The sequence below is a fragment of the Nothoprocta perdicaria genome, unplaced genomic scaffold (genome assembly GCF_003342845.1).
Source record: "Nothoprocta perdicaria isolate Ctin4 unplaced genomic scaffold, notPer1 scaffold_111, whole genome shotgun sequence".
In the NCBI taxonomy this organism is placed as follows: Eukaryota; Metazoa; Chordata; class Aves; order Tinamiformes; family Tinamidae; genus Nothoprocta; species Nothoprocta perdicaria.
Window position 1 is genome coordinate 1,221,582 of NW_020454217.1, and position 12,059 is coordinate 1,233,640.

Sequence of the window (12,059 nt, forward strand, 5' to 3'; positions counted from 1 at the left end):
GGACGTTCACCTGGGCTCCCGCAACACGTACGAGGTGTCGAGCCGCCGCCGCAGCGCCCCGGAGCACCTGCCCGCCGGAGCGGCGCCGCCGCAGGAGCCGCCCGAGCGCGCCCGGCGCGGCGGCGGCGCCGCCAGCAGCTTCGCAGACTTCTTCAGCAGGTAACGCGGCGGGAAGGGCGCCCCGGTTCCGCCCGCGCCCCGCTCGGCTCCTGTGCCGGCCTCTCCGCCTGGCCGCGAGACGCGGCGGTGCTCGTTAAACAGCGCGGGGGTTTAAGGTGAAATCCGGCGCGTTTGGAAGCCACTCTCGGGTGACTCGCAGTCTCCTTGTGAAAGTTGCTGAGAAGCAGTAAAAGCTCCGTGGCGGCGCTGGCAGTGCAGCGAGGGAGCCGCTGCTTTGCTCTATTCCAGATTCCAGAGGGTGGTGTGGGAAGCCGCACACGCCAGGCTCCTTGCGAGGCTCTCTGGGCTTGTGTTAAGTTTCTAAAACAAGAGCAAAAACTTTGGCACATCAGCTGTGTACAGAGACTCCTGATAGGAAGGTCTCCTGAGCACACTCCACAGGAAATGCTCCTTGCCTGTAATAACATTCTCTGTGCTGCCTCTCTGATGGGTAGAGAGGGGGAGTTTTAATTTCCCAGTTTCCAACTTTCCTTCTTCCAAACCCTGGGCTTAAAGGTACCGTGCAACACTTGCTCTGATAACACGATGGGTCTCTTAAGTGCTCTGAGGGGACAGATTAAATCTGCCAATTGGGGACTGATATGAAAGAGAGCTTTGATCTCTGGGGTTGATCCCAAATTGAGAAATAGGCTTCTTCTGCCAGCACTTGGAAAAGAGATGCAGAGAATTCCTGCCATGGGATTAGGCAGTGCCAGTTGTGGGGTGTTTGATGCCTCCCCTTTGTTTCAAGGGCAAATTGAGAGATGTTCTTCAGTCCCCCCTATTTCTGCTTAGTCTTCTGTAGTCCTCCTCTTCCTGTTATGTGGAGTAGGTGCCCTGACTTCCCCGTGCCTCATTATATGAACACTTTAACCAGTAACTTTGGTACTTGCTGTTTTTTATCCCAGAGCAGTAATAACTTGATGAAATTCTCCAGAACTTTGCTAGGGAGGACTGAACTTGGTCTGCAGTAGAAGTTGTCATCAATGTGCACTAACACTTCCTGTTTCCAGGAAAGATTTGGGTATTACATGGAAAAACTTAATTACATCTTGTAGTGTTGACACCTCTGAGAACAGGATTCAGCAGTGAGCTGAGTTCATAGCCTCTTGCAGGTCCATCTGTCTGCTGCCCACATGTGCTCAGCCCTCTCAGCAGTATTGGCTTTGAAGCTTTTTGCCTTCATCTCTGCCTGTGTTTGCACAAAAGTCTATTAGTTGCATTTAGTTCTGTCTGGGCAGCCAAAATGAGGCAACTTCATCTGGTTTGGGGGGGTGGGGAGGGAAGGAAAAAACACCTCTTAAACTTGTTTCTGAATCCAGCATCACTTGAGTTTGTGTTCTCCTTGCTAAGGCACTTATAAAATGTTTGCTTGAGGAGTACTTAGTCTTCTGAAAGTTTCTTGGTAGCGTAGAGGCTGAGACTTCCCACTTAAGCTGCTCAAATTCATCAGAAACTGACAGTTGCCATCATCAGCAGATTTTTTTCCCCTCCAGTTCTAGATAAGCAGTCTGACTCCCCAAAATAAGGACTCCAATTGGTGAATGCTGTTCCGTGGTTGAATGTTGGTGGCAATACTGTACTAACTTAAAAAGCTTCTCAGCAGATGATTGCTTGTGTTTTTAAATGAGTGTGAACGATGCTGATTCTTAGTGTTCATGTTGTGCTGGGTGGCACTGTTCTATCAAAAGTACATGCTGGAAGAGCAGCTCCTTCATGTTGGTAGGTTAAAATGTATACCTGTTCTCCGTAAAGGAGGAAACCTGCCTCATGTGCAATACGTACATAAGTAGTTCTCCACAGTCTGATACATCTTATACTGAATGTTTTGTCCTTGTGTTTTTTTAGTTTACAAGCAGTCTAAAATTTAATATCTCTAACTTGCTTTTTCTATTAGGTTTAATTACATAGAACTCTTGCATTTAAAATATATTTTTGTTTTAAACCGAGAGAAGATGAGCGGGAAGCCGTGTGTTGCCCTCTGTGTTTGGAAGCTTGGCCGTTGTAGCAGCCCAGTCAGGCAAACTGTTCTGCTGTGGCAGATCTGGGTTAGGAGGCCGCTGTTTCCAGCTGCTTGTTCCCGTCTCCTGCGCTGTTCACTGGCGCTGTCTTGCAGGCCAGTGAAAGATCTGTGTTAATCGTCCTTGCTCACTGGACTGGATGGGAAATGGGTCAGGTGAGTCGGGGCAGAAACAAGTAGCTGTGAGCAGCAGCTTCTCTCCTGAGCTCTGCTGCAGGGAGAGAGCCCTGGCCCTTCCAGAGGTGGCCTTTCCTCCCATCTTAGGGTAGTGGCTTACTTAAAATGCTCAAATACTCAAAATTAAAACTTCTATTTTTTCAGGTTGGTACTAGGGATCCTGGAATGCAAAATTAAGCATGTAAAAATAATGCCAACCTTTTGTAACTGAAAGTAGTTATTCTTTCTATCTCTTTGATCTATCTCTATCTTAGTGTATGAGGAGGGCTCAAGTAAATTGGAGGTATTTGGAGCCAGAGCAGTGTGGCATGGAAAATTTTTCAGACTGTGATTGCTTGTCTCCATGGTGTTTCTGCCATGGTCAGAGCGTGAAGTGGCTTCTCCAAAGTCGCCTGTCACTGCCCTGTGTTCCTGAGTAGGATTCATACTGCAGTGATGGGCAGGCCCAGTTCTTAGGGGTTTCGGTCTTAGGTAGCACTGTTCTGTGTTATTTGGATCACTTGGGCGGCCCCAGTGGGTAATGAGAATCAGCTTGGGTAATTTGGGTAATGAGAATCAGCTGGTAAGTGAGCTGCCCTTGTGGGGCTCTAATCTAAAGATGGAAAAGAAACGATGCTGGGGATGCTCTGCAATGTTTAGGTTGTCTCCTTGTGTTGCTGCTGCAGCTGGTTAAAATGTCTTATGGATGTGCTGAAAGACTTTTCACTTTCTATATACAGGTTAGAAAATAAAAGGGGAGAGGTACAGAAAGCTTTTAAGAGGTGAAGGAAATACTTTGGTGGTAATATAGAGAAGACAACTGGAGGAAAAAAATGTAGTAAAAAGGCAGATACTTATGATTTATTTCAATCATAGCTCTGGAAAAAGCAGGCAAAAGCTCTCGGATCTACATCTTGCAGGAATCACTGGTTATTCAAATGGTGTCTTTTTATAGAGCATAATGACTTGATACAAAGAAGAAAAACATTCATTTTATCAAAAATAAAGAACTTCTCTGAATATTCTTTATATCCTGTTCTGAATGATACGTTTTGTCAAGTTGTGCTGACATGACCAGTTCCCAGCTTTGTTATATGAATAATGGCTATAATTGCAACTTAAGTAAATATTAACTCCAAAGTAAAACCAACTATAGTAAACATTAAAGACAAAACCCCAGCTATTTCTCTCTAGTCCCAACACCTTTGTTAATAACTGCATATATAAAATTTTATCAAAATTGTATGATTTTTTTCATAAAAATGTCTCTGTTGCTTATCTGTAGTCTCTCTCTATTGCTAATGCTGTAATCGCTGTCCTGGCAGGATAGTAATTAGGTTTTTGGCTAATTTTAGCTTTTACTACCTAAAGGGATGGCATTGCCGTGATGTAATATTTAGTTTTAAAACTGTGACATTCAAGGTTCTGTTGGAAGTGCAGATTCCACTGTAACAAATTAAATCTGTATCACACTAGTCTTGTTATCTCACATCCTTCTAAGAGCTTGGTGCTGTAGGTGTCATCTGCATCAACTTAAACTACACCAAATCCCCATTTCTCGGTTCTCCTTGGTAGGCAGTGTAATACTTGATATCAATCCTGGAAGAGCTATAATTCCATAGGATTTTTTCTGAAGTAATTTCTTAGATCAGAGTGGTAGTTTGCTTTTTCAAGCCAAACACCTCAAATAGCCACTGTAACATACTGTGGTGTTGTTAGACTGTTTAGTTAAGAAGTGTTTTACAAAGTCTTTTCATTTAACTTGAAAGCCTTTTCTCCCCCATCTCTGAAGGCCTCTTTGATTCCTTGGTTTGTTCTGCTTGTCTTGTCACAGAGCTTCGTTAAAACTCGGTGTATTGAGTAGTGTGACAAAGTGAATGGGACCACTCTTCTGCTGAATGGCCTGTGACCAAAGGAGGAATATTTAAATGGAAAACAACTAGAAAAAGGTCACTGTAATCCCAGCTTTCCTATAAGAAAGTATTTTTTTTAGGCTCTTAACTTTTTTATCTGACTGATAACTAACCATTAGGATATCTGGGGAAGTTCTGCTTACCTGAGCAACCTGGCTGAAGGTCTGTTGTAGGAACAGGCAAATTAAGTGAATGTCTAGAGTAGGAGTAAAGACAACAGACCTGAGATGGAGACAACAACAAAACCTCTCTAGCCCTCTGTGTCTACTGAAACCACAGAAAAACAGGCTTGCTGCTGCTCTACCAGCCTTGAGGACTGGTGTGGTTACTGAGGAAAATTACTGCTATGGGAAAAAGGTAGTGTACTCCTCATGTCTGCCTTGTGCTGCAAGGGCAGCAGGCTTCATTGGTGAGGCCAGCTCTACTCCAGGTCCTGACTCCAGGTCCTGGTTCCAGGCAAGCTCAGTCCTGTGCTGTTTCAGTTGTCTAAGGCCACCGCTAGGGTAAGAACTTGCCAGTCTTACTGCTGTTGCATGTTGGGGGCTGTTCCTTCAATTCTGTAGGTAGCTGAGTGGTAGGGAGAGGAGTTTCTTCTTCACTCGTTTAAATAGAGTTATCAGGCAGACCTGGAAAGAGTCAAACTTATGTATTGATTTCAACCATATGACAGCTCCTGCATTTGCTAGTGTTTCTGTAATTTAGCTTTGCAGATAACTTTATCATGAATTGCTAACTACAGCACATGCCTGATGTATTAATTAGTTATTGTAATTTGCAGCACTTGATCAGCGTAACTGGATATTACACAATGTGCTAACTGGCAGGTGCTCAGTCTGTCTGGAAACTGAAAGTGGAAAAATATCAACTAAGGTTTAATCCAAGTTGGCTCAGAGTGCATTGCAGACTGCGGAGGCAGTTTTCAAAATAAAATTCAGCCCTGTGTTTGAACTTAGAACTGAGACTGTGACAAAGGCTCTAAATCTTTGTGATCCGTCTTGAGTACGTTCCTCATCTGGGACATTTGGACTATAGTATGATGGTTGATAAGTAATGCTGATAACTTCTCTTTAATTGGAAGTGAGTCACTGATGGAAGAGTTGCACTTTCATGAGACATCTCGAGGAACTGATTTAAGAGCTAGTTGCTGTTGGGAAGCAGAAGGAATGCCTCTTATTGCTTGTAGTGCTTGCTCCATCCTCTGTAAGCTGCAAGATAAAAACCCGGATGTTTAGCTTCTGGATTAGTGATTTGAATTGACTCAATGCTTGGAGATTCCCAGAATCAATGCAGCAGAGGGAGTGTAGGATCTTTCTGGTACAAGGAAGAGAAATGCACTTCCGTTACCCTTAACTGTGTTGTTAAAGCTCTGCCAACACATTTTATTTATTTTTATTCCTTTAGCACTGCTTTGTTCCAAGTCTGTTGCTGGTTACCCACTTGTAACTTTGCATGGTCAAGAGTTCTATCTATTCTTGCAAGAAACAAGATAACGTTTTTAGCTTGAGTGATAGTGCTGTGCTTGGAGCTCTGTGACCTAGGGTGTTGGCTTGAATTCTACAGATAAAATGCTATTGGTGGCTGCTGAAGTTTGGCTGTAGTGTTTTGTGTAGTGCTTAAGTAGCTATTGAATTGCCTGGTTAAGTATGAAGCTGATAAAATAGCTTGGCACCAAGTTTGGTTTTGCTAATTTGTTAAAACTAACCGTAAAGCTAATGCTTTCAGTCAAAATGGGCTGATGCTATTCTACGTTATTGAAATTTATAACTTAGAACTGCTGTAAAATTTTATTTAATTGATGTGTTGCTATGTTGCAAATCCTCATGTCAGGCTTTTTAAAGCCAAACCTGAAAACACTTTGCATGTTTATTTGTGAACACGGTGTAGAGTAAGATGCTCATTTACAACCCTGTTTTTTAGCTTCAGCGTTTGCTAGTACTTTAGTGTCTGATTTGCACTCCTGGCAACCTGCTGTGTGCAACTGGGCATATTGTACTTAGAGTTGGTGTTAGCTTATTTTCAGTTCTCGTAGTTTTTGGATTTTTCATTGTTTTCCCTCCTTTTGCAGGTCTTAAGGATGTATGCAGTGAGAAGAAATGAGTATTGATTGAAAATGATGTTGTGCAAGTGAAAGATAAACAATCTTTTAACAATAAGGAAGTTTTTCTAAAAATATATTTAACTTCTAATACTCTGACAAAACTTACAAGACAGGTTACTTGATGGAACTGCTTTATTTGTAGATTAGTGAGTAAACATTTCAAACAAGGTCAAAGTTACCCTCCAAGGGAAATAAACCCTTATTCTGAAAGCAAGAAGTTTATTCTCTAATTTAAGCATATTTTTATTATTTTTTCTCAGATAACCCATCTCCAAGTATTTTGCTTGGAGACGTTTGTGTACTTTGTGCTAGGCTCCAAGCTGCGCATTCAAGAGCTCGTGCTGATAGTTGCCCGCAGGTTTATTGTGTGACACAGTGCAGTGTATTTGGGGTTTGGTTTCTCTATATTAAAGTGAACCATAAGGAAGCATGCTTGACTGAGGGAGTGTAGTAGTAATATTGCTGGCTCTCTTCTGAGGCCATGCCCATGTTTCAGTGGATGATCCTGCTCGATTCCACTAGTTCCCAGTATTGCAGGGTTAACAAGCTTGAGAAAGGGAGGCATATTTTAAAATGCTTCAATAACCATTTTAAATGGCTTAGGGGCAAGCTTGGGTCATCCTTGGCCAAGAAATTGATGTTTTGATAAGTTATTGCTCTGTAAGGAGCAGAACTAGTGAACTTTGGTTTCAAGGTGGAATTTTATTAACAGGAGGCTCAATGCTTAGAAGTAGGATCATGTTGCAACCTCCCTTTCAATGGCAATGGGAAATGCCTCCCAGGATACCTGTTTGCTTTGGTATCTTATTTTTGGTAACTGATTTGATGCAATTATCTTTGAGGTTGCTGTTCCCTTGTTAAATCTCATTGAAACTGCTTTGTCATATTCTCTAGCTAACAGTTTTTTTTAGGCAATTGCATTAAATGCACTCTAATCATGCAAAGTAAGCTATACATACAAGAACTGTGTTTGTGTACATCTTGTTTAATATAGTGGTATGTCTCAGCAACATCAGAAACAACCATAAGAGCAATTTGAGAAGTAAAAGCAGTGGCTAAAGCTAGCAAATATGCTATCAGAGCTTCATCTCAATGCTGTGAAAGCGGCCAGAAACTTGGAATTATTTTTTAGAATAGTGGAACTCATGCAGCAGTGCAAAGCTAGGATATTTGGAGCAGTATTGTTAAATAAGCAAGTGCCACTTGTTGTTGCTACTATGACTTTATTAGCTGAATAATCATAAAAGCCAGTAGGTTTTTAGTGTTCAAGCAATGTTAGGAATAGATTTCATGGTGTGTGATGGTGACTTACTCCTATGACTTCATATTGTTTCTTTTCATGCACATCAATCCACCTGTGCCTTCTAGTGTGATTATGGAGTGCTAGTGGAAAAAATGTGCAGCTTTACTGTACCTCAATAAACTAGTTCACCAAATTAAAACTTTAGTACTCCCATCCCCTAAGACCTAGTAACAGAAAGCATTATGAAGTGAGCTCCAATGATTAGAGCTATTTCTAAGAAACTGAAGTTTTGAAGTGGATGTTGAGATTAAGTACTTAAGTAGCTAATTTCTAAATGTCTTTTCCCAGGCTCAGTGAAATCTATGAATGCTCTCAGTAGTGACATTGTATGTATCAAATCTAGTATATTTCCTGCATTTCAGCAAATGCACTTTGTAAGCAGGCACAGATGCTGTTAATTAAAAGGTCATGGCTCTTGTAAGGCTTTACTCTTGACAGGGATACATCAGAAAATGTGGTGTTACATTGGCTGCCAAAATGACTTGCTAAAATAGTGTCCTTCCATTGTAGCTTTGGAAAGCTTATTTGTAAACCTTCCATAATTTTATCTTGGATTAAAATTCCTACAGGAGGTTTATCCTGGTGAATGATATAAAATGTGACCTGGTTTCTTACTTTCAGAAAAAACAGAAACTTTAATGAATGTTTACTATTAAATAAAGGTAAAAATGTATCTTTTTGCTTGCATGTTCCTAAAAGCAAAATAAGCCCGTGCTTATTTCAGTATACTACAGAATAATCTTTAAGAGGATTAATTTCTGAAAGGCTTGTTTTAATATTGTGATTGTTTAAAAAAAGGAAAAGAAACTCTGAAGAACTTCGAGCATATTAGGTATGCTCTTTTAGCTTTTGTACAGGAATGTTACTTAGAACATGTTCTGTATGTTTATGCTGTTGTTTTTTAATCTGCCAGCCTTTTGGTTTAATCATAAAGCAGCCCTGATAGGGCAGCAGGTGCCATCGGGCCAAGCCGTGCGGGTTGTAGCTTCCCCAAGCACCACAGCCAGTGAGGGCAGGTGAGGCCAGGTGATGTTGGCACAAGTCCATGGTGTGTGCAGAGCCCAGGTGGCTGTTGCTGTGCATGAAACGAGCTGTTTTGTATTTGCCTTAAAATGTTTCTTCTTGCATACTTGTTTCTGAAAAAACCTTTTTTTCCAGTAAGTTCAAATTCAGCCACTGCAGTAGTTCAGACATGAGGGCAAGGCGATATGAAGTATGAGCAACTGTAGTCATTTGCAGTGATCATGTGAAAGATGTGTTTGTATGTGGAATAAAGCTGTTAGTTGTTCAATAAAAAGTTGGATTTTATCCTGCTGTGGTTTAATTTTTTTTAAATTAAGTTGAACTTAACTTAAAAATGCCTTAGAACTTCTAGTCTGAGTGTTGGTTTCCTCCTCTAGTATGCTAACTTCTGAACAACAAGCAAAAGATCTTCAACTTACAGCAGTTTTGACTTAGTTCACTAAGAGACTTGAAAGAGCAGGGACAAATCTTGAAAGCATTAAATAAACAGGAGAGAAAAAAAAAGGAGAAAAGAACTTTTTCACTTCTCCTCCGCCACCTCACACACAGTGAAAATACACGTGATCTCAGTACTGGTGGATATGCAAAAGCTCTAAAGCTATTAGGGAATTGCAAATGGAATAGTTAGGACTGCAGTGCATTCTGAACGCTTTCCTTCCCGTCTGCATGCAGTGTGTGAAGAATGTCCTGTACTTGTGAAATAAGCCTCTGTTCTCTATATTAGTCTGTCTTTCCATCCTGTGTGGGTTATTTTGTTGTTTGTATGGCTGGAGCTGTTCATCCCGCTAAAGACATTCTCCAGGACTATCAGTTTTGAGCCTGTAGGTTTTTGGGGACTTTCACATGCCACCTCTCTGTATATTTTCTCTCTCCAATTTGTTCTTCTCTGGTAGCTATGTACTTTGCCACACACACAAGCATCTATAGAGCCCATTCAGGCGAGGTTGCATAGAGGGGGTTTTTATCCCAGAGGCATTTGCTTGTTTCCGAAATCATGTAAGACATTGCAGGAACTGAAAAGATAGGGTTTGTCTTTGAAAACTATGCTGAGTTTTACAAATGCTGACTGTTCCTAATTATAAAGCCATGCTTCATCATTTGAAAGCCTGACAGTACTGGAATTGGAGTGGCCGAATGCTCTTCAGGCAGATGGTTGCTGGAACGTGCCACTTGTATCTGTGCAAAGCCGGAAGGTGCTTCTGTCCACAGATAGGAATGCCGACCACCTGAGAAGGAAATGTATTTCAGAATAAAGAAAATGCTTTAAGTGAAGAATTAATTTGGGAGCTTCTTTCCAAGCGACTAAAGTGTTACGAGTGTGAAAGTACAAAGTTAGCTTGTTAGTACCACGATAGTGCCACGTCTGGTAGCTTATGTGAATCTCTGCAGGGGGGTCTAGTGTTCTGTATGCTCAGTGTGAGCACGTAGGCATCCTGAGCAACAGCCTACAGGCTACTTCTGCCTGCTTCCTGCGCTTATTTCTAAATTTCTGGATAGTAATTTCCTAGTAGTCAGAATAAATGTATTATTTTCAAAGCGTTTGTACATAATATGCTCTGTGGGAACTTTTAATCCAGGTCAAATAGCACCGCCTTGCATCTAGACAAATGACCCTGTGATGGTCGGCTTTCGAAGAAATAATTGAGCAATGCAGTCATCTGTCTGAGCGAGTGCAATTGCCTTAGGCACTGGCAAAGGGTATCTGCTAAACTGAGCTGTGTTTTGCAGTCTGTCTTATAAAGCTTGTCGGAAATGCTACTGAAAATAGCAGTTCTGTGATTTTTATTTTATAAACCTATATGCCGTGTAGCAGTTTCCTGCTGTCTCCTTTTCAGTTTCCAAATATCTCTGTGATAAGATATGCTAAAACAAATACCAAACCAAGTCTTCAAGAACTGCTGTACACCACTAACATGTTAAAGTGTCTGATACTACTAAATGAACTTTGTTAAACACAGTTAAGTAGCTTAGAAGTCAGCGCTAAAATTGAATGCTAAAAATGGATATATTAGCATCAAAGCACATGGAATGAATACTGCTTCAAATTAACCTTGTTTTAAGTGAGGGAGAACTAGGTAAAATATGTATTTGCTGAGCAGGGAATATTTACAGTGGTGCACTTGGTGTAAACAAATGTAAATAGGTTGGAATAACACTGTTTATATGTTTATAATTAAAAGAGAACACCAAACAGAGCAACACTCTTCTCTTTTCAGAAACTTTTTCACTAAAAGGACAAAGGAACTCAAGCCTGCTGTCCAAAGTGCTCCTGGTTGGAAGTTGTTTGGAAAAGTGCCACCCAGGGAAAATCTTCAGAAAGACTCCAAAATAATCCAGCAGGTAAGTAAACATCACACAATTCTAGGTATAAAACTTCTGAAAGTGAATGCATAGATACCACAAATCTCTGCTGCGGGGATCTCTTTCTCTCCATAGAGAACCAAGGAGGGCTCTTTGAGGTTTTGTCTAAAGAATAGAAGCTTCCAAGAAGAGGGGATTCTGAGCTTGTATGACTATCTAGTATAATCTTCAGTACATTCAGTGCTTATAAAGAGTTTATACTTGTTCAAAAAGTGTTTAAACAGTTTGGATGGAAAAAAGCTTGAGATTTTAGTCACATTTTAGCATGGTGTGATGTGATCTTTGGTTAAGTGATGGTGAAATGTTTTAGTCTTTTGTTTTGAGATTGTTTGGAGTTGGTCTTGTTTGTGCAATAAAACTGTATGTATACTTCTCTGTACAACTTTCATTCAAAAAACATTTGTTCCACTAAATCATTCTTTTATGTTCTAGTCTTATAAAATGATTGTGGTTTTTGGTTGTTTGTTTTTCATTAGCTAACTCATCTTCTCGAAGTCCATACTTGCTGGCTTGTAGCAAACTGCTAAGAATTATGGAACATAATTGCATTTCATTTAGATTTTTAGTCTTGTTTCAGGTATATTTGTTTGAAAATAGTTATAATACTCCAAATTGAAATTACTTCTGGAGTTGCTACTGGTGTATCATAGAAAAGTAATTCTCATTTTCTTCACCCGATAAGTCATATGACTGCCTCAATTCTATACATTCAGTTCTGCAGAATGTGTTTAATTTGCCAACATATCATTAATAAAGCTTCATAGCCTTCCAAGATAAGTAACTGATCAACTTAAGTTAATGATACATTAACTTAACTCAACTTGAAGTTGAAACATGCTGGTATAAGGAATTTGTTTGCCTTGTGTAATTCCTTGAGTCCCATGTGAGTTGCTGTCTCTTCATCTCATTTCTTACAGCTGCCCATTAGCTGATGTATTTAGTAGATGAAAAAGGCTGTGAATGAAGCAGAGTTCAGTCAATTGTCTAGAAAGAGCTTTATGGCGAAGAGGGCCTCTTGGGAGCTAC

General features: G+C 40.6%; 1 protein-coding gene across 2 annotated transcripts in view; it reads left to right on the forward strand.

Annotated features, from left to right (window-relative positions):
- Positions 1-12,059, forward strand: part of TBC1D12 (TBC1 domain family member 12) — a 37,509-nt gene that overhangs the window by 4,333 nt on the left and 21,117 nt on the right. For both annotated transcript variants that reach the window (XM_026051241.1, XM_026051248.1), the window contains exon 3: positions 10,889-11,012. In XM_026051241.1, the coding sequence (XP_025907026.1) occupies positions 10,889-11,012 (124 nt within the window). The remainder of the gene's footprint in view (positions 1-10,888; positions 11,013-12,059) is intronic.